This window comes from Micromys minutus (assembly GCF_963924665.1).
Source record: "Micromys minutus genome assembly, chromosome: X".
Taxonomy (NCBI): Eukaryota; Metazoa; Chordata; class Mammalia; order Rodentia; family Muridae; genus Micromys; species Micromys minutus.
In genome coordinates this window covers 5,959,615-5,980,851 of record NC_137970.1, presented here as the reverse complement: position 1 = coordinate 5,980,851, position 21,237 = coordinate 5,959,615, and the positions used below count along the sequence as shown (strand labels likewise).

The following is a 21,237-nucleotide window of genomic DNA, read 5'->3' as shown; positions in this document are numbered from 1 at the left end:
ATAACTTTTATTGAACAGCACTTTGAGCAGGGGGCTTCATGAGCAGGAAACTTGTCTCTGAGTCGGGGACTCCCTACCGAGTTCTACTGTCTAGATGGCCTCTCACGCGCAGTCCCCCACGAACGATCTCTCTGTCCAGTCTCTGTCCACGCGGAACCTCCCGCAATCTCTTCTATCGGGTCCCTTTCCACTTGGTGCCTCTCCGCCATCCCTCCACGTGGTCTCTCTCTCTCTATCTTCCTCTTCTTCTCTCGTGTGGGAGAAAATGCACTGCTATACATGCCTCAGAGACTTGTGTTGCTACCTGATTGGTGCATCCTCCTGTAGCTCAATCACGTGCCCCGGGGGTGGGCTGTGACTATGTGGTGCATGCGCATTAAGTCTCTTGGCTGGGCCACAGCTCTGTTTGCTGAGTTCTCTGCGGGAAGCCGGCACCACGTTTGGGTGCAGCACAAACGGCTCCCTACACACAACTCTTGCACCTAAAGCTCAGGGATTATTGTGGAAAATGGAAAATTGTAGAAAACCAAATGATCAGCCCTGAATAAAACAAACAAGTTCCACTATATGTACTGAGCAGGATATACTTACCTTTGTCTCTGTATTTTTGTCTGTGTGTTTGTATGTGTCTACGTGTGTCTCTCTGTGTTTCTATGTGTGTCTGTGTCTCTCTGTATATATTTCCACATATATACATATATATGTATACATTGTGTGTGTGTGTGTGTGTGTGTGTGTGTGTGTGTACAAAACAAGAAGTAAAGAAAAGGAGGCCATGTATTTGAATAACAACCAATGGTAGAGGTCCATGGGACAAGTTGAGGGAGGAAAGTGAAGAGGAGAAATTATGCAACTATATTTTCAAAAACACTAAAAATATATGCATTTGTGTCATATGATGCAAGGTCAATTGGGACCTCATTATCCTAAAATCAATTATGTGTGAGGGGATATCCTTGACAAAGAAATTTGAGGCCAGCAAGATGACTCAGCAGGTAGAGGAGCTTGTTGTGTAAGCCTGATGATGAGTTTGATTCCCAGAACTCATGTAAAGGTAGAAGGAGGGGACTAATTTTCCAGAGTTGTCCTCTGTCCTTTGTGTACATGCTTTATGCATATGTGTCACAAGTGTAAACCTTTTAAAACAAATCTATCGCAATTAGTCTGATAAAATAATTTTAATGCACATTAATAAGTTATCTCTATTGATGAAACAAGCCAATTTGAGTTGAATTAAAGGATAAAGGCAAGTTTATTGGGGGAAGCTCTCAGGTCCTGGGCTGTTAATTTCAGCATAGAGGGTGGGGTATGCCAGTTATACCCTGTAACAGGTAGAAGCTGAGCGATGCTGGGAAAACCTGGAGGCCAGGTCTGCTTTTGTATGTTAAATATGCATCTCAGTGGCTTGTCCTGGGTCTGAAACCTCACATGTATAATTTATAGGTATTTAAAATTTTTATTAACATAAAACATCTGTGTCCTTATAAGTCTTTAAGAATACTGAGTCTCCTGGCTCAGCATAGTCAAGATGAGAGTCCTGGTCAGTATCTATCTGACTGACTAAAAATGTCACAGCAGAGCTCAACCTTCATGAAGTGAGGTATCCAGACTGCTGAGTTTTCTAACTAGCCTATTGAGAAATAGTTCAGTATTTTCCTCCCTTCCTTGAATAGCCTTTCTGATGTTGTTAACAGTTAACATGTTTCCTAACTGCCGTACTGCTCAAGTTCTGGAAGGCAGACTACAAACCACAAGGAATGAAGAAAAGACAGACACACAGACACACATCCAGTAAATCTGGGACCAGAGGATCATTTTCTAACTCACTATAACATTGTGTGTAGAGTGTATAGAAATTCTCCAATAATTGATAAAAATATTATATTTTTTAAAGAAATGAAAAACAATGATATTAATCATTGTGAGCATTAGAAATGAGTTGCATAAGTAAAATAGCTCATATGTGAAAAGAGTTATCTATTTAATTAAGGCAAATATGTTTGTTGAAGTATCTAAACTAACTACTAAAAGGAATAAAATGTGAATTTTTTTTCTGTGAAATTTCTAAACTATAACAGGAAATCAAATCATGGCTTTATGCATCCTGATGACAGCAAAAATGAGGAAGAGAAAAACAAAATATGAAAAATAAATATAAGCGTAAAAAAGCAAATGAGGGTACAGACTATGCTAAACACTTTAGTCAAACTTCTCTAGTTAAAAAATAACCCTTGGGTCTGAAGATGTCAGTTCAAGTACCAGCACCTAACTTTGTAACTCCAGTTCCAGGGATTCTGACACCTACTTCCGGTCTCTGTGGCCACCAGGTACACACATGGTGCTTGGACATACATTCAGGGAAGCACATCTATATACACAAAGTAAAATTTAAAAACTGAAAACAATTTTAAAGGCAACCACCACCTTTAGAAGAGAGTTAAAAATATATTTTCTCTCTTTTTTTAATTGAATATTTTCCTTGGTTACATTTCAAATGTTATCCCCTTTTCCAGTTTCCCCAAGTTTATACATGCATATAATTCATCTTGATTAGAGCCTTCTTTCATGCCCCCTACCCACCAAAGCATTCCTCCTCCAACTTTACTTCCTTTTTAAAAATATCACACTGAATGCTGCACATCTGCACACGGCTTCATAAGATTTAGCTGCACATACAATCATATACTTCCAAAATACACTGATCACTAATACAATAGAAAAGAGGATACTTTATGTATTATCTTGTAAAATTAAATTTTTCTAAGAGATCAAATCTTAAATATCTTCATCACAAACAAAAAGTATGCAAAGTGATATGTAGGAAGAATCTCCTCTGTTCTGTTTGGAAGCATTACTTATCAATAAAAAAGCTATTGGCATACTAGCATAGGCAAGAAATAGAAGGTGAAAGTTCCAGTAAAAAGAGGATTCTGGAAGAGAGTCAGGCACAGGAGGCGATTCGCCCCAAAGTTGGAGGAAGATGGTCACGTGAAACTGCATGAAGAGAAGTAACCAACCACTGGCATACCTTAGAATAGAATAAATGGTATAATTAAATTACAAGCTTCCAGGACTGAGACAAGGCTTTTGGCCTAAGCATTTATTTATAATAATTCAGTCTCAGTTGTTATTTCATGAACTTGGGTGTGGGTAGAAAAGCCTGTGATTATAATGATGAATATGTTAATTAGCTTTATTGTGCCAGTAAACTCATGACAGATATATCAAAACATTGCATTATATAATGCAACTATTTTTGCATACCTTTAAATTTTTCCATAATTCTGGGTGTTTAGGGATCAAAAACAGGTCATAAAATGACTATAGCATAAAAGACATCCTAGCGCTCAAGTGCATGACTTTATTTTCAATTTTCTAATTATAGATAGCTGTCATGAAGTTCTATTTGAATGGTGCTTCCATTCTTGGGCACTACACTTTTTAAATGCAAATGTTCCTTTTACTTATTTTCCACTATAATGAATGATCTTAGTTATAAAAATCTTAGGGGCCGGTCTGGAAATTAATGAAGAAAATCTCTTTTCAAAAACAGATTAAATAGAATCCAGGATCCAGAAGCAGATTGTCCTCAGACTGTTTTCTAGGTATCCTTAATCTTTAATCTACATTGGAATCCTGAAGAAGTAGGTTCTAACACCAATGAAAGAATGCCTAAACAGGATAGATGAATTTACCAGCCAGAGTGAGGGCAAACAGGCAAAAAATAAAAGCTTCCTTCTTCCACATTCTTTTATGTGGGCTGCTACTAAAATGTGTGGCCCAGATTTAAGGTGGGTCTTCCCACTTCAAAAGATCCAACCAAGAAAAATTTTCTCAGATTGCCCAGAGGTTTAGTTGATTATAATTGTGAAGGAAGTCGATGTGGGAAATTCTCTACCCTTGGCTCCCCCCTACACATTCCTTAAATTCTCCTTCTCCCCACTCTAGCAGAAACAATGGCCCAGTGGCCCACCCTGCCTCAGCCTAAGGGACTTCCTTGAGTAAACAATTCTCAGGAGAATCATAAAATGTGCTGACAGATAGCCATCTGACCTCCTGGAAAGTTCCAGTTAAGGTCCTGATATGCTCACTAACCAACAGGTTTAAAAGTCAGTATGCTTAGCCAATGAATTTAAATTATAACCTTGCAGATGTAACCTGTACCCCTAAAAAATATAAAAAAACTGTAACAGTCTTTCAGGGTTGCCTCTCCTCTAGATTGTAGGCTACCCCAGTGCACTGGACTAATAAACCTCTTGCTTTTGCTGCCTCCGTGTCTCTTTGAGTGGGTGTCTCCTGGATACAAAGGCTCTCCTGAGTCTTTCAACTGCAGTCAAGTAAACAACCAAGAACAGGCACCACACCTAAAAACTATTAGAAACATTAGGCCACTTACTTGACTGAGGCAAAACAAAGCAGTTTCTTTGACTCTAAATCTATCAGTAATCTCAGACTCGGAGACCTCTCCACACACATTGCATTGTCTTATTGATATTTTATTTAAGTTTTGTATTTAGAATAAATCTTATGCAGCCCAGGCTAACCATACATTCACTTTTAAGCCAAGAGTGGCTTTGAACTTCTGATCCTGAGTGCTGGCATTACAGGTATGTGCCATATAGTGGCTTTGAACTCAGATTCCTACTGCCTTATTATAACCCGGGAGAATAGATTGCTTAGTAGCATAGAAGTCTGTGTATGTCAAATGTGGAGAGTGTTTTGGCATCACTGGGCAGTTGGCAGCGGAAATTTTGACATTACCAGGATAATAAAAGTATAGTTGAGACAGGAATCTGACTCTAGCTCTAAACTCCAGAAACTGGTCCAGATTAAGAATATTTACAATTGAAGCTCAGGGCAAAACTTTTTTTTTTTTTTTTTTTTTTTTAGTACAGAATAGAGTTTATTCAGGTCATGGGAGAGTTAAGAGGGTGGTAGAGGCAGAGAGAGAGAGAGAGAGAGAGAGAGAGAGAGAGAGAGAGAGAGAGAGAGAGAAATAGAGGAGTAGAGGAGAGGCTGGCCATGAGCACTTGGAGGGAGTGGGGGAAGGGAATGGGAAGAGAGGTAGGGATGGGGGAGCAAGAGAAGCAAGAGAGCCAGGAGGCAAGAGCCAGGGCAGAACTTTTACATTTGTAGCTCTGGGCATGCTCAGAAGATGTAGATGTGGCTGTTCCTTTGTCTCTTGGAAACCCCTTTTGTCCCTGGTCTCCCCACCTAGCCCCCAGAAACATGTTTACAAAATTTTTTATTATTGACTTGCTTGTTCCTTGACTCAGGACTGATGTTATCTTTCAGCATGTAATTAAAGTGGTTTAAAAGAAGACTGAATAAAAATGGTTTTGCTTCAGCCTCAGAACTGGCTGAAATCACTTTATAATTTTGACTCTCTTTTCTTTTAATTCTCCATCCTGCCCTGGGGAACCTGTTGTCTGACCGAGCTAGCCTTGGACAGTCAAAGACTTGCACAAAATTATTTATCACAGCCTTTAATCATATACCTTTGAACTAACAACAACCTAAATGTCCCTTTATGAATAAATCAATCTGCTATAATCTCTATACAACAGAATTCTATTCAGCAACAGAAATAAATGAACTATAGACACAAATTTCAAAAACCTGCTGAGTCAAAGAACTAAAGCTGTTGAGATTTGGTCTTTTGCTATGGTAAATACTGGTTGCTCACAGAAACTCCATGAAGACCCAGGTGATGCTATGTGACCTTGATCCCACAAGTTATCCCTGATTGCTGAATAAAGATAGACAGCTAATATCTGGACAGAAGAGACACAGGCAGGATTTAGGGTTCCAGGGCTTGGGGTCAGAGGAGAACGAAGAGGTGGGAAAAAAAAAAACAAAACAAAACAAAAGAAGGTGGAGAAAGGAGAGGGCACCACGGGGTAAGAGTATTAATATAATGGCCATGTGGGTTGGTAATTGTAGTTAAGAGTAGCTCAGACGAAATATGACAAATTATGTAATTATTGGCTGGGAAACAAATAATAGCATAGAGGGTAGATATCTGTCCAGTTCTTGTGTTGATTAAAGCTTAATGTAAATAATACAAGTTGTATGTCTTTTATCCAGGAACTGAATGATCAGAGGCAGGGTAGAAACCCTGAATTGATATTAAATATTTTTGCAATATAAAGCCCTTAAAGGGCATATCATACGGTATCATTTAGATAAAGCTTAATAGCAGATAAAACTAAGGCTTGGATGTGATGGTCTCCCACATGTTAGTGCTCTACTGTTGAGCTGTACCCCAACGTGCTCTCTCTCTCTCTCTCTCTCTCTCTCTCTCTCTCTCTTTCTCTCTCCATTCAATTTTGAGACACTGTCTCAAATTTCCAAAGTTGGCCTTGAATTTGTTATGCAATCTTAAAAGGTTTTGAACTTGAGATCGTTCTGCTCTAGCTAGGATTACAGGCCTGCATAACATTTCTTGGGGAAAAAAAAGTTTATATGATGATACTTGTGTGTGTGTGTGTGTGTGTGTGTGTGTGTGTGTGTGTATTAGAGAGAGAGAGAGAGAGAGAGAGAGAGAGAGAGAGAGGAGAAGAAGAAGAAGAAGAAGAAGAAGAAGAAGAAGAAGAAGAAGAAGAAGAAGAAGAAGAAGAAGAAGAAGAAGAAGAAGAAGAAGAAGAGAAAGAAGAAGTAGAAGACCAAAGAACGGGAGTGGAAAGTGGGAAATAAAGCTATCAATGTGTCTACCAAAGCACAAAGGGATGCTAGTAGGACCCTGCTGTGCAGACATTTTGTGCTAAACAGAGTGGAGGCTGGCAGCTGCTCTGGGTCTTCCTGTGATGGGAATCTGTTCTGGCCCACAGGCCTTGCCTGGTTGCTTCCTGCTGGTGCCCAATGTAGAGCTGGCCCAAGGTTCTGGGAAGGAATTGTGGCTTGCTCTTGAGACAGGGATTGTCTTTACCAGAACACTGGCTCCTCATTCTCCAAAACCAGTTATTATAGCCTTTCTGGGAAGCGAGATAATTCTGTAAAAATAATATGAGCTTCTGCCAGCCCCATTTCAGCCTCTTCACCTTCTGGCAGCTGCTTCTGGAGCAGTGCAGAGCTGGCTGAAACAATTTCCATAGCATAACAGAGCAGGCACTAGTCCCACAAACTGGCTGCCAAACAGGAAAGAGAAAGAAAAAGAAAAGCAGACAGTGTCTCCCAAATCCCAGCAGAGTTCCAAGCTGGATGTAGTAGTTGCCTCTTCTGACTTTCTGACCCATAGAACAGGGAAGAAATGACTGGGATTGTAGTGTGTGTGTGTGTGTGTGTGTGTGTGTGTGTGTGTGTGAGAGAGAGAGAGAGAGAGAGAGAGAGAGAGAGAGAGAGAGAGAGAGAGAGAGAGAGAGAGACTTTTTCTCTGCCCCTCTCCTTCCCTCTATTGTGATTCTTAATTCCTAACATTTACTCCTGGGTTTATGGTGAGATTCCTGTCTTCCCTCCTCTACTCACTGTCCCCTTACTTCCCTTTATGAGGTGCTGGGGAAACGATGTAAAGCTCCTAGGAAGTGCTCTTTAAATCACAGCTCTTACACTCCCTTTCTCTCCGCCCAGAGCTGCCCTTAGTTCTCTCTGATTCCTCTGCTCCTAAGAAGATGATGGATTGGAGAGAGGTCTTACTTCTCTCTCATTGCACACACATCTGGATGGATAATTATTCTGAATATAACAAAAACCAAATAGTAAGCACATGCAGAACACATGCTTGCAGACAGGAGGCTAGCATAACTGTCTTCGGAGAGGTGCCACCCAGCAGCAGCTGGAAAGAGATGCAGAGACCCACTGCTCAGCGGATGAGCTGGGGGAAGGACTGAGGGACCTGAAGGTGATAGGGCCTCCACAGGAAGACCAAGAGTCAACTCACTTGGACCCTTGGGGCTCCCAGAGATGGAATCGCCAACCAAAGAGCCATCATGAGCTGGCCCTAGCTCCCCGCCCCCTCCCTCATATGTGTAGCATACATGCAGCTTAGTTTTACGTGGGTCTCTCAACAGCTGGAGCTGGGGGAGTGTTGGGGGGACTGTCTTTGTGTTTGTTGCCTGCCTATAGCTCCTGTTCACCTAATTGGGGTACCTCCACTGAGAGAGGAGGTGCCCAGGCCTGCAGTGACATGTGCCAGGTTTGGGTGACACCTTCTCTCTAGCACCTCAGTACATTAGTACTTCAATTTCTGAGACTTGAAAATAAACATGATTATTTTTTTTTATAAAACAACTTTATTTTACAAAACAAAGATAGATGTACAGATTTTAAACATTTTTTGCTTAAAATTATACATTTTTGTCAGTACTTTTTTTTCAGATTTTAACATAATTTTTACATAAAACTATATGAATATTTTTTTTAGTCAGTACTTGATTTTTTTCAAGGTTTGATTGTATGCCTTGAAAACGTAATAGTTACAATGAGCTAAAGTACATGTAAAACAAAATGTAACATGGAAATAGTTAAAGTTTTCTTGTTTTATAAACATGAATATTAATTCACACTTTTGATTTCGTTTTTTTTTCTTTTATTTCTTCCCTTTCTTCCTTCCTTCCTTCCTTCCTTCCTTCCTTCCTTCTTCCTTCCTTCCTTCCTTCCTTCCTTCCTTCCTTCCTTCCTTCTTTCTTTCTTTCTTTCTTTCTTTCTTTCTTTCTTTCTTTCTTTCTTTCTTTCTTTCTTTCTGAGTCAAGATCTTGCAATGTGTTCTAAGTCGACCTTAAACATGGTTGCCTCAACTCGAACCTCAGCTTCAACCTATTACAGAAACAGGTTACAGTAGCTATACTTCAGCTCCTTCGCTATACACATTTAGCAGCATGAAGGCATGCAAAACTGTTACATCTGTTTGACACAGTTTAAAATCAATGGTGATCTTGGCACCTCTGACAGTCATGGCCATTCTCAGGCCACTTTATGCATATCAAGGACACAACCCCATATTTTAATATGGAATTTTTATCTGGATTTCTTTTATTTTCTACTTTGTCTATATTAATATTTTTCAAAATTCTGCAATGAATACATCAATATTATTGGAAGTTACACACACACACACACACACACACACACACACACACAGACACACAGTCTCTGCATATAGCCCTGGTTATCCTGGAACTCACCTGAAACTCTGTAGACCAGGCTATAGTAGAAAATTATTTAAACCCGGCCCACCTTTGGTTATTGTGTTCCTGGATGAAAGACACACCCAGTCTTTATATATTTTTTTCTTACAACTTTATTTAAAAAGAAAAAGAGAGATACATGTACATATTTTTAAAAGCATTTTGGCAAAAAATTGTATGAATATATTTTTGTCAGCCTTTATATTTTTTAATAAGCCTTAAGCAGCACAAGAACTGGGCAGATACCTACCCTCCATGCTATTAGAATCTACTTTCCTATCGATAACCCTGAGTTGTTACTTACTATGTTTCACCTGTGCTACTCTTAGCTCCAATTGGGTAGCCCTCAGGACCACACTCTCTTGACTCTTAAACCATGGCTGCTTCCTTTCTCTTCCTGCATGGTCCACTTCTTCACTTCTTCGACCCACCTAAATCCCAACTATTAGCAGTTGGCATCTTTATTTACCAATCACAATTAACTGAGGGCAGGGTCACTCAGCTAGCATCGAAGTGTGGACTTTCATTTCTGGCCTAACCAGTTTTAGGGCCCAAATTAGCATCAGGCCAACCCCTTACACCAGGCTGACCACAAACTCACAGAGATCCATCTGCCTCTGCCTCCTGAGTTCTGATATCAAAGGCATGCATTACCATATCTTCCTATTTATTTTTGTTAAGTGTGTATGAATGTTTTGCCTGCATGTATGTCTGTGCAACACATGCATACAGTGTGCAAGGAGACCAGGAGAAGGTGTCAGATCTGATACAACTGGAGGCCAGTGTCTGTAAACACTTTGCAGTTTTGGAAATATTTTTTAAAGTTCCAAATCAACTCTTGTTAAAGACCGAAATATAGTTTTGGAGATTCAGAATTCAACTATTGGCAATACTTTATCTTTATTTCTATTCTTTCGATGCAAACTCTTATTTTAAAACAGAACCTCCAATTCAAAACAAAATCCCAAAATACTGAAGCAATCCAGTCACAAAATACTCCATATCTGGATCATAAGTGTTTTCTTGTGGCATAATCACTTTCTAAGCAATATTTCAGTTTAGTTACATGTAAAATTCTGTGGATGTATCCCAAATTTTAGAGCCATTTCCACTCTGCTATTTAAAATAATATGTGTTATCAACCAAAACAGAGTATTATGAAGATGCCATATGAAACCTGTTGCTTTGTATGGTAATTAAAATATAATGGTGTGATTATCATTTTAATGCATGCACATTCTATTTTTCAGTTTCAGTTAAATTGTTAGTGTTGTATGTTTTCGGTAATAGTGCAGGACCGCAGAGCTGGTTATAAAAATTAGCTGCCCATTGTCTCTCCCTTCCTTTTCCCTATAGGCAACAACAAATAACTTTTAGCTATTTCCTTCTCCTACTGAGTGCACTTCTTTAAATAACATGCTTGAATGTAAACTTCTTAATTTTGTCTGTGGTAAGCATTTTTCTTTTTGAAATTCAACTATGGAAAAATGAAGGTTCATTTCACTATATTATTTTCTCCTAAGCCCACATCTCATAAAGGTCTTTTTTATATCCTCAATACAGATTACACCATGACTTCAGTTAAATTAATGTTTTGTGTCTGAAGCACTATGTCTGCATATATACCATTCAAAGGTACCCCATGAGGTATACAATATCCACTTATTAAAATTTTTGCATATTTTTTTTTGCTCAGAAGTTAATGCCTCTGCCTGTGTTTTTCAACTACATTTACTTTTAATTTAATCTAAATTATTTACCAGAGTAAGTTTTCTCTGAAAACAGGCAGACACTCTGGGTTTGTGTTTTCTGTCTGAGGGAGTACCTTTTGAATTCATTTGACCTGGCCTTCTGGGTGTGTCCATGCCTGAGGCAAAGCTGACTCTAGGAAGTACCTTTCTAGTGTCCTGGGATCCTTGCCAGTCTGGATCCTACAACTTTCTGGTTTCCTACAACTCATATCTTCTTTATGACCTATTGTTCTCTTTAAGTAAAAACAAACAAACAAAAAAATTGAGCCTTAAAACAAATGCCAATGGACTATAACCCTTTCAACACGAGTCCACTAGTCCATACATAAAATAGTAAGTAGGGGGAAAGGAACTGAATCACATTCTACACAACAAGCAGCCTCTCCACTTTAAAGAAAGACTTTGGAGTGATGAAACACATATGCACAGGTGGAGAAATCATTTCAAGGTAAAGGAGACCAGAGACATACAATAGCTATGTGCACTGTGTGGTTCAGGATTGGGTCCTGAGACAGATAAAACAAAACAACAACAACAAAAAAAAAAAAAAAAAAAAAAAAAAAAAACCCAAAATTTTTTTTGAAGGTTAGTTTGGGGGAAATTGACAAAAATTGAAGATGTTCTGGAGTCGGTTAATAGGGTTTCGGTGATACCGCTTTGGTCTGGGTCCTCATATTGTGGTTATAGAAGCCTTTGCTGTTAGAGTATGGACTTACACATGTAGGGACATATTTTTATTTATTTATTTATTTTTTTAGGGGCATATTTATAATCTCTCCAAAATAGCTCAAAAATGATTGGGAATATAAAAGGTGGGGCATCAGAGCCATCCAGGAAGGGAGACAGGGAGGTGGGGGAAGAGGGCAGTGAGGGCTGACAAAGGAGGAACGGGAAGAAAGCAAGCAAAGAGCAACTCAGATGCAGGGTTCGTGGAGGCATTTGGACTTTTCTATCAGCTTTTCTGAAGGCTTGAGAGAATTTCAAAATAATGTTGAGACTCAAAACCAAAAGGAAAACAAAAGTCACAGGGAACTGAAAAAGATGACTCTGGAAAGCCCAGAACCCTTATTCCAGTAGCTTCTGATGTTAATCTCCTGCTTGGGGTTCTGGGAGCCCGGTCACTCCTCTATTCCCCAACCTAGAGGTTCCAGAGAGGGTGGGGAACATACAGTCTTCATGCATACAAACTTTCAGGTCCTCTCTGCATGTACACTGTCTAGGGAAGGGGTGTCTGAATTTGTTCTTGTTTTTGCTGTTGTTGTTGAGCTCTGAGGGCCCTGACTTTGGATCTGAAAACTGGGGATGGGGCAGAGATCTAATTGCTTCTAAAAAGAATTCTTATCCAGACTCCAGCCACTTCTTGGCTCTTATTTCTGGTGTGATCTGGTATTTTCAGTCCCAAACTTTCGGGGGAAAGGGATTATGGTATGAATTTAGCTGGTTCGGGAATTCTTTGCAGTCAGTTAGGATCCTGTTCTCCTGGTCCTAAATTTTTTGCTTTTTGGCTTTCAAATTTGTGATTCTGTTTTTCACTTACCATGTTACACTGTCTTGTAGTTTATACTTATTAAAAATACCACTTGTTCTCATTTAGTAGATGTCACGGATATTCAATACATGAGTTTTACAGGCAGTCTGCTCATACGTTTCTCTGAATTTTTGAAGACTTCCTTTGGCTGGCATCCCAGAAGTGGAATTACTGGGTAGAATGTGCCATCCCCTTTTAGGCTTTTTCTCCCTGCTCTTTCCACCACTCCCCTTTTAAGACTCTTAAAGAACTTTGCCAAATTGCTTTTCAGTGGGATGATTTTCTTACAAAGTTTTCATGGCTTGCCTCTTTTCCTAAAACTTTGCCTGCCCTGGGTAAGATCATTAAGAAACATATTAAAATATTTGTTATCTTGAAAAGCCAAATACTACTGACTTACGTTTGGCACAATTCCTCTTAAAGAGTAATTTTTCTTATCAGGGAGTTGTTACAGGTACAGGCAAGATTCAAACAGATAGATTTGGCTAACTGATGACTATGGAGGTGGCAGGATGGGGACATGGGAATGGGTTAAGCTGTGCTAGGCAGCTGTTCTCCAAGGGGCACTGTGGTCTGTGTATAACAGGGAAAGGATCTAGGGTGGGCATAGGGAAGCCTGGTGCCTGCTATCTAACTGTGGAACAAGCAGCACGATTCCCAGGATGGATACATTCACATTAACAGATTGGATCAAAAAGATGGAGAGAAAGGGCAGTAACAACAAAAGTGGAGCAGTAATGTTTCTATCCGATGAACTCTGCCCTAGACTAAACTTTCTAGTGACGCCACATCGGTTTCCATGTGTTTCTCATAGTCATGGCCATCTTGTCACACAGATAATGTTTTGGCTTTTTGAGATGTATGCTCTATTTTGCACGGCACAACCCTGACACGCAAGCCAACCCCTCTACACAGTTGTTAATTAATTTCTGCTCCACGAGTTAAAGTTTAAAGTTAAATTAAGTAAAATTAAATTAAACCCTTAGAGCTAGCAAGATGACTCAGAATGTAAAAGCTTCCTGCTACCAAGACTCACAACCTGAGTTTGATCTTGAAGGAGCCATATGGTAGGAGGAAAGAATTGACATCAAGTTGAATGTTGTGATAAATACATAACACATACATATACACATACACCATACACACACACATATATACAACACACACATACACACACACAGCACAGGGCTAACTAATGTTTTTTTAAAAAAATGCTGTCTTTATTTTGCAATAATTTTATACTTATAATAAAGCTACAAAATAGAATGCAGAATCCATTTATACTGTTCTATTAGGTTCCTCACATGTTAACATATCACTTAACTTGAATCTTCACTGATACTCAGAAATTAACATTAATAATAGCCCTATTTAGTGTTCTATAAACTCTATTTGAATTCTACCAATTGCTCTATAGAGAAGGAGACAAGAATCCTTGAGAGGCAGAGTTGGGTTGGCATGATCAGTTAGGCCTTAGCCGTGGTGTCGCCAACAGCTGGTTTGGCCAAGACAGTACAGCCCTTGTTTTCTTCTTAGACATAAACAAATTCTCAGATTGCCAAAATCAAACAAGGCTCCTCTGATTAAGATGGATCAAGACAAAACAAAGGCACTCTGTACTCATATCTTAACACAAACAACAACATGAACATTGTACAGACAGAATGACCAAGCATTTTGCACTCCCACCCAGACCGAAGACTCTCATTTTTCTAATGGAGCTCCAGGCATACTTCCTCTCTCCCAGCCTGTACTGTGGATGCATTAAGATATACAGTCAAATCATTACTCCCAATTTCTCATAGCATCTAGTTCATAACATTTCAAGTGAGCAGACATGTAAATGGGGTTTTACATTTTTTTTTCTTGCACCAAAATTAGCCTCCTAGCATCCTATAAATACCCATGGTGTTTTTCCTCATGTGAGTTCTTGTAGCCCTTCATCTTCCCTCTGTACAGGGTGTAGCATGCTGTTGTGTGGGTACACTGTAGTTCATTCTGCCTCTGTCTTGTGTAACCACTTTTATGGTGTTTCTAACATTTTGCAATTATAAAGCATAATTATTTATCACAAATAATAGGTTTACTACTCAATGGCACAAATATCATTCTGGCAAGGAATAGCTCTGATATACTGACTTTTGCAAATGACTGCAGAAGGATCCAAAAGGGTCCATGTCTTCTCCCAGAGCCAATTTTCCCTTGGGGTTGCCATGTTGGCTTTAGGTCATAGTCCAGGTCTGAAGTCATTCTATGGTCACCAGCATAGCCTGCCTTCACTAAGCAATGCCTCCAACTTGCTTTCTTAGAGAGCTGTTATATCTTCAAATGCTGCTGTTTCCTGCTTGGGTGTCAACTTTTGTGGGTTTTTTTTTTTTTTTTTGTGGTTTAAAGTTCCTTCAAGAGCTGTAAGCTGGTCAGAGACTATCCTACGTTTTTGTGAGCTCAACTGGGCTAATGTCTATGGACAACAGGAATAAAGTGGATGGGGGAACCATATCTCAATGAACCAGGTGGAGGCTGGTGCTCACCGGACCAAGATGTCCTCATTTCTCTTCATATAATGAGCACAGGTGGACTTGGTAAGGCTCCCTCTACCAAATTATTTGGAACATTCTCTTCTGAGCCTGCTGGAGGGTCAGGACAGGGAGGAAGCGAGGGAGGGAGGCTGCTCAACGCTCTTTTATGACTGAACCCAAAATCATCACAGTTAAACTGTCCAACAGCCAGAGGCATTGTGTGGGCTCCCTGGGTAGAAATCAGTGTTGAGGTTTGGTCTTGCTGTCTACTGTAGTGCTGAGTGTGGGCCCTCAAGACCTGGAGTCTGCATGTAGACCCACGTGACCTTGTGCCCAAATTATTTCTGATTATTTTTAATAATGATGCCAACAGCCAATAGCTGGGCAGAAGAGACAGAGGTGGGGTTTAGGTTTCCAAGGCTTGGAGTCAGAGGAGAACCTCAAGAAGGAGAGAAAGGTGAAGGAAGAGAGAGAGAGATGCCACTGTGGGTTAGGTGAGTCATGAAAACATGGGCATGAGTGCTGGTCAATTGGAGTTATAAGCAGCCCAGATGAAATATAGTAAGGAATAACTCGAGGTTATTGATAGGAAAGTAGATTCTAATAGCATAGAGGGTAGATAAGTGCACAGCTCTTTTGCTGTTTAAGGTTTATTGTAAATATAAAGGTTGTGTGTGCCTTTAATCAGGAACTTAAACGACCAAGGCAGGGTAGAAACCCCCGTTGGAGTTAACAAATTATACAACAAATTAGGATTTCTTCCACGATGGCATTGTGGGTGTCTATTCTCTATGGAACAGCCTCTGTTCTGTTTCTACATTTGCCTTCAAACGGAGACATCACATGACTTACATGGAACAATATTTCTTCAAGAGTAAAGCTAATCCTTCATATTTCTATGCACACAAAAAGCATGTCCTGGACAAGGTAAACAACATAACATTTATTTTAACTCCAGAGAAAATGTTCAGGCTTAGATGTTGCAAGACCACAGGCAGAAGACTCAACAACTGACATACTTACCAAACCACTGAAACCAGCATACTGCGGTACAGTCAGACCTGTGGTCTGGGCTGTTGTTACATTTCCTGAGTCTGATCTCATAGGCCTTAAGCATATATTATAATTCACATTTGTCCTATACCTGCTTCCTTTGGGTGTGGAGGGCAAACAAACCCCCAATAAATGGTAACAACACTCAAGGCCAAGTGTAAGGAGCATCTGTACCTGCAGTCCTTGCCTGCTTGGTAAGCCTGTAACCTACACAGTAGAGGGTCACAGCTTAGCTTTGTTGTCTCATCTTACAACTACAAGCTGTAGATAGATCCATCTTCCATTTCCTTTTTTCTTTGGTTCCCACAAATCATATAGCCCAGCCTACAGGCTAAAAGTTGTGGCTGAAATAATGGGTCCATTCAAATCCCAAGCAATGGAATATATCTGATGATAGTTCTATTTTGAAGACTCTTGCATGTTGACTCATTTGTCTTTTGGCTATTGAGAAGTGGCTTTCTCTGATTGGTAGTCAAGTTAGCACATGAACAAAGTAGGGTAGGGCTGAAGGAGGCAGTCATTGTTCTCAGTAGAAGCATTTCCTAGCCTCTGCTTTGTGTCTAGCCCTCCTTTGTTATTGTGAACACAAAGTTCTTCACTTCATCTCCAGACTCAGGAGGCTCTGAGCTGAATGGCAAGTAGGACACAGATCTTCCTGAAACTAAACTCAAATGAGGCACAAACATGTGGGACATGTTTCTGAACATCAGGGTCAAGGTTCAGAAAGTGATCTCTGGTGGCTATCAAGAAAGCTTCTGAATAAACATAAAACTGAGCAGGGTCTTTAGTAATGTCTAGAGCTTTGAAAGAAGGAAGCCCTCACTTCTAGATGAGGATCCATCCTATACTTTCCCATGCCAGGCCATGCTTTTGTTGTACTGGGGGCTGAGACTAGGGCCCCAGTTTGCCAGGCAAGTGTTCTACCAATGCACTACATTCTTGAGGACTACTTTCCGTTTGCTCACAGTAGACTGTGGGTGAATGTCGCAGGTGAAGCTCTTTGGATGCTGATATCAGTAGACTTTAGAGTATATATTGGTTTCCTGCAAGTGCTAAAACAAGTTACTATGAAGGAGGTGTTACAGTCCAATAGAATTGTATTCTCTCACAATTTTTGGGGCTCACTGGGTAGAAATTAGGGTATCATGAAAGCCATAGTTCCTCTGGAGGATCTGGTAGAAGGATTCCTTCCTTGCCACTTCCTGGTGATTGCTAGAGTTCCTTGGCTTATAGTTGTATCATGTCAGTCTTGACTGACCTCTGTTTTTACCTCTCTATATCCTCTCTCTCGAAAGTTCCTCTGCCTCTATCTTATTAGGACACATGGGATTCCATTTAGGATCTACCTAGATAATCCTGGAATGTCCCACAATCCTTCACATCTTTTCCCAGACAGGTAATTGTCATAACTTCTGGAGATTATGATGTGAACCTGCTTTTGTGAAGCCACCATTTTGGCCACTCATTGGTGCTCATTTAGTCAACACCTGTGAAAACAATTCATAGAAAACAGAGGGGCATGGTCAGTTAGACTATGATGCAGGCCCAGCAGAGTCTTGGTCTGATGCAGATAGAGTTTTGGCATTAAAAATTAAGTAGGCCAAATTGGTGGAGGCAACATATTTCATCACAAGTACAGTAACTAGGTATTGATATGCCTTAGGACAGGTGTGGCCTCAAGTAAAGCCAAAGAGTGACCCAAGGGGCTGACAGTGCTGCCTGCTCCCTACATTTGTTCACTGAAAGAAGAGGTGTCCGTTGTGGAGAAAGGACTGTTGGCTCTGTTCTACATCTATCGCAGATAGAGACTAGCAGAGAATCAACAGATAGCAGAAAGGAAGTAGGGGGTTGTGGCTTGGAAATTGCACCTAGGAAGGGGGTCTGTGATCTTTGGTCATGATGGCAAGAAAAGGTCTGCTTTGCCTTCAAAATGTATGAGAAAAGGGACTTCTTAACCTTCCAATCTTAAATGGTTACCTTTGGCCTGAACTGCAGATATATACACAGCTGCACAAACCCATAGTGTTTGCTTTAGTTCATACTAAAAGCAAATCTTTCACTCACCTTCTGGAAGTATTCAGATAGTTTTATTCTTTGCTCATTTCTAGGACCCCATCAAAGAAGACATAAAATTTCTTTATTCTGATCCATTAGGTGTCTAGGGCTGTGTTTCCTTTCTAGATTTAGCAGCTCCATGATTTTTGAAGGGCCATTCTCTTTCAGAGTTCCAGACCACTGATCTAGAGGACCTGTTCCCTCCTTTTTACCTTTCCCACAGATATGCAGTAGACAGCTGGGAGGAGGGTTATTGTGAGTCCCAGTTCTCAACTCTGCAGAGTCTAAATCAAAGTTCACTATTTTCAGTGAAAAAGCAATGGTTATATTGAGAGAGGCTGATCTTGGCACGAGCACTAGAGAGTCCTGGGTGGTCTTATGTCCACATTCACCTTTAGAGAGTCCGAGGCTGTAGCCCCTTTCCTGGGTTCTCTGGTCAGGAGGCTGCCTGGGAGTATGTACTGCAAGCAAGTCAGTAGGGAGAGGAAATCATGATAATGCAGGTAGAAGATGTAGTCAGACTTCATTTTTCATAGTTGGCCAGAGACACCATTTTCAAAGCTTCTCAGGCATGGCACCAAGTTGGTCCTTTATCCTTACTGCTGTGGTTGCCATGGGACAATGTCTGGGGCAGTTGTAGAAAGGGAACTTCGAAAGGCCACCAGGTATATGGCAAGATAGGACCCTTGGAATTCAACTTTAAGTGTGAATGAAAATAAAATTGAATAGTCCACGATGAGAGTATGAACTGGGGAATGGACTGGTAGGGAGGGTTTCAGCAGTATCCCAGAAAATCACAGCCTTCCTGGGCCTCTGTTTCCCTGTGTATGCAGTGAGGCTTGTTAAGTCAGGTATTCTGACTGCCAAGGTGATGATGTAGAGGTAGAAGAAAGGAGGTAGACCAAACAAACCCCACAAGTAGAGGCCTCATAGGGAGGCTAGGTCAAGGTCCAAGAGACCTTTATGATTGTTATAGAGGGCAGACAATGTCATGCACAGAGGCCCAAAAGCCATGTAGTTAAATACTTTAAAGGTACAACAAAAATAGTTGTTGAGTAAAATGTATTTCATTGGTTGACCTTGAAAATAGATTTTTTTATAATGACTTGTAAGGCCACATTTGAATAAGAGTTCTAGGACTCCTCGAGTGGTACAGAGAGAGGCCATGGTCCCAGGCTGCAGCAACAATGAGCAAAGAACAATTAATCCCCATAGGCTGCTGTTTTTGTGACTAAACTGCAGTCACACTCGCCACAGCCCAATATGGCTATCCCTGAACACAGCTGGAAAATAAAATGGATCTATTCATGGTAGATATCAGGCTCCTTTGGTCTTGTAGATGCCCGGACAGTTCTTCTTGCATTGCCTACCTTTTGCTGATGGTCTGACTGTAGCATGAGTCAGCCTTTCAGTCTTTGCCTATTTCCTTCCTTCTGCCTTCCCTGTATGCATATCCTCTAAGAAAACTCAGGTAATTGGGTTTTGACCCTTGCTTTTAGATGATCTAAGCAAGCACATTGGCCCAGGTGTCCCCCTCTTTGTACCCTTGGCTCTTTTCCACGTCCTGACGTGACTTCTGCACAGGCATAAGGAGTCCCAGGTGTCTAGAGTTCAGGAGCTGGTGGCAGGTGAGGACATCCTTTTGGCTTATAGTCTCTTCTCCTCACAGATGCAGGAGAGTAGAAATGGGGGGCTTGAGTTCCAATGGTCCAAAGCCCTGCCTTCACATTGCCTTCTACCTATACCAGCCTCCTAAAACATGGGATTTTCTCACTTGCCTTATCTGTGTATGCTTTTGGAACATACTTTGTGGGTCACAACTGTATTTCTAGGCCCCCTACACCTCTGTTTTCTTTAAACTTGTGAATGTCTGTTAAAATATATAGAAAATGGAGGTCTAAAGATTATTGAGTGTTCAAACCTGGTCATCCTATACCCACCCCCTGCTCTGCCACAGTGTCCTAGCCAGCGATGTCAATCATGCAGTGCCAGAGTTTCTCCCACTAGTTTGGTGTGTTTCTTAGGAGATCAATGTACTTAAATCTTCAAAATGGAAAACTGCTTCTTCCAATTTGTCAGTAACTCAACTGTCGACACGGAAGAGCAGATTGTCCCTTCAGCCACTCAGAACCTGTCATTATACTTGCAGTCTGGGTAGCGGTAGGCAAATCTAGGATCACAGGTTCTCAGAGATCTCAAGATGTTCTTCAACTGATTGGTGGCTCCGAGAACTTCTTGGTCGGTGCTGGCATTCTTGCTACACAGACTGAGAGCAGAGTCTATCTCCTTTTGCACAGGCGAGGGAAACTTCCCATGGAGAAGTTGAGGCAGCAGTTGCTGACACACCAGTACAAGGCTTTGCTTCTCAGGGACAGTGTCACAGGAGGACAGCTGGACCTGGCAGCCAGAAACCAGGCAGCTAAAAATGTCTTCGTTCTCTCCAGTCCTGGCAGCTGCTTGGCTGCCTAGAAGAGAAATGGAAACTGTCAGATACTGTAAAATCTATTCTTGCATGTGGGGAGGTGGGGGAAGGGAGGGTGGGGCAGTGCCAATTAGAACTGCTGAGAGAAGTGCTTTAGTCTCCAAGCATTTTCCTATCACCAGAAGATTTAGGGCTCAGGAATGCGACAGCCCCTTCAGAGAACAGCACTGAGTAACATTCTTTGACAATCTGGCTAAGGCCCAAGCCTGGGAAATCCATTGTCCCCCAGCATCTGGGCTATAATTGTAGAAATCATGACCACTTCCTGGTGTTACTGAATTAGGGAAGTGAGCACGCTATGAGGATTGGTTTCGTGGCACATTTAGAATAGACAGGAGGGGGCACGTCATTCAGAAAATGCCTTCAGAAGGTTCCAAAGGGACCAATGTTTGCATAGCCTGAATATTCTGGAATCCATCTTTCTTCTAATTCTTTTTAATAAAGGTAAATCAGGAAGTGAGAAAAGGGGGTTGTTTTCTCTATCTTTGTACTTTTGAAAACATAAAGTGTCATCAATGTGAAAAGTTTCTTGTCCTATTATTGTGCTCAGCAAATTTGGTCAACTTGAGAAACTGGGGCTTAATCGGGCTCTAGAACCCTGGCTGGGCCTTTGTTAAACATTGAGAAACACAACTTGCTCATACCTATCATTCGATTCCTTGTTTTTGTAATTTTCAAACTTTACAAAGTCAGTGTATCAACGCTGATTGCAAAGTGTACTAGTGCA

The 21,237-nt window shown here is 40.8% G+C and overlaps 1 protein-coding gene across 2 annotated transcripts in view; it reads right to left on the bottom strand.

Annotated features, from left to right (window-relative positions):
• Positions 1-13,580: 13,580 nt before the first annotated feature.
• The window catches only part of DIPK2B (divergent protein kinase domain 2B), a 50,322-nt gene continuing 42,665 nt past the window's right edge, over positions 13,581-21,237 (bottom strand). Inside the window, exon 5 of one of the 2 annotated variants that reach the window (XM_080910819.1) lies at positions 13,581-20,493. In XM_080910819.1, the coding sequence (XP_080766945.1) occupies positions 20,153-20,493 (341 nt within the window). In that variant the 3' untranslated portion in view covers positions 13,581-20,152. The remainder of the gene's footprint in view (positions 20,494-21,237) is intronic. The other variant, XM_080910820.1, reaches the window with a different exon arrangement.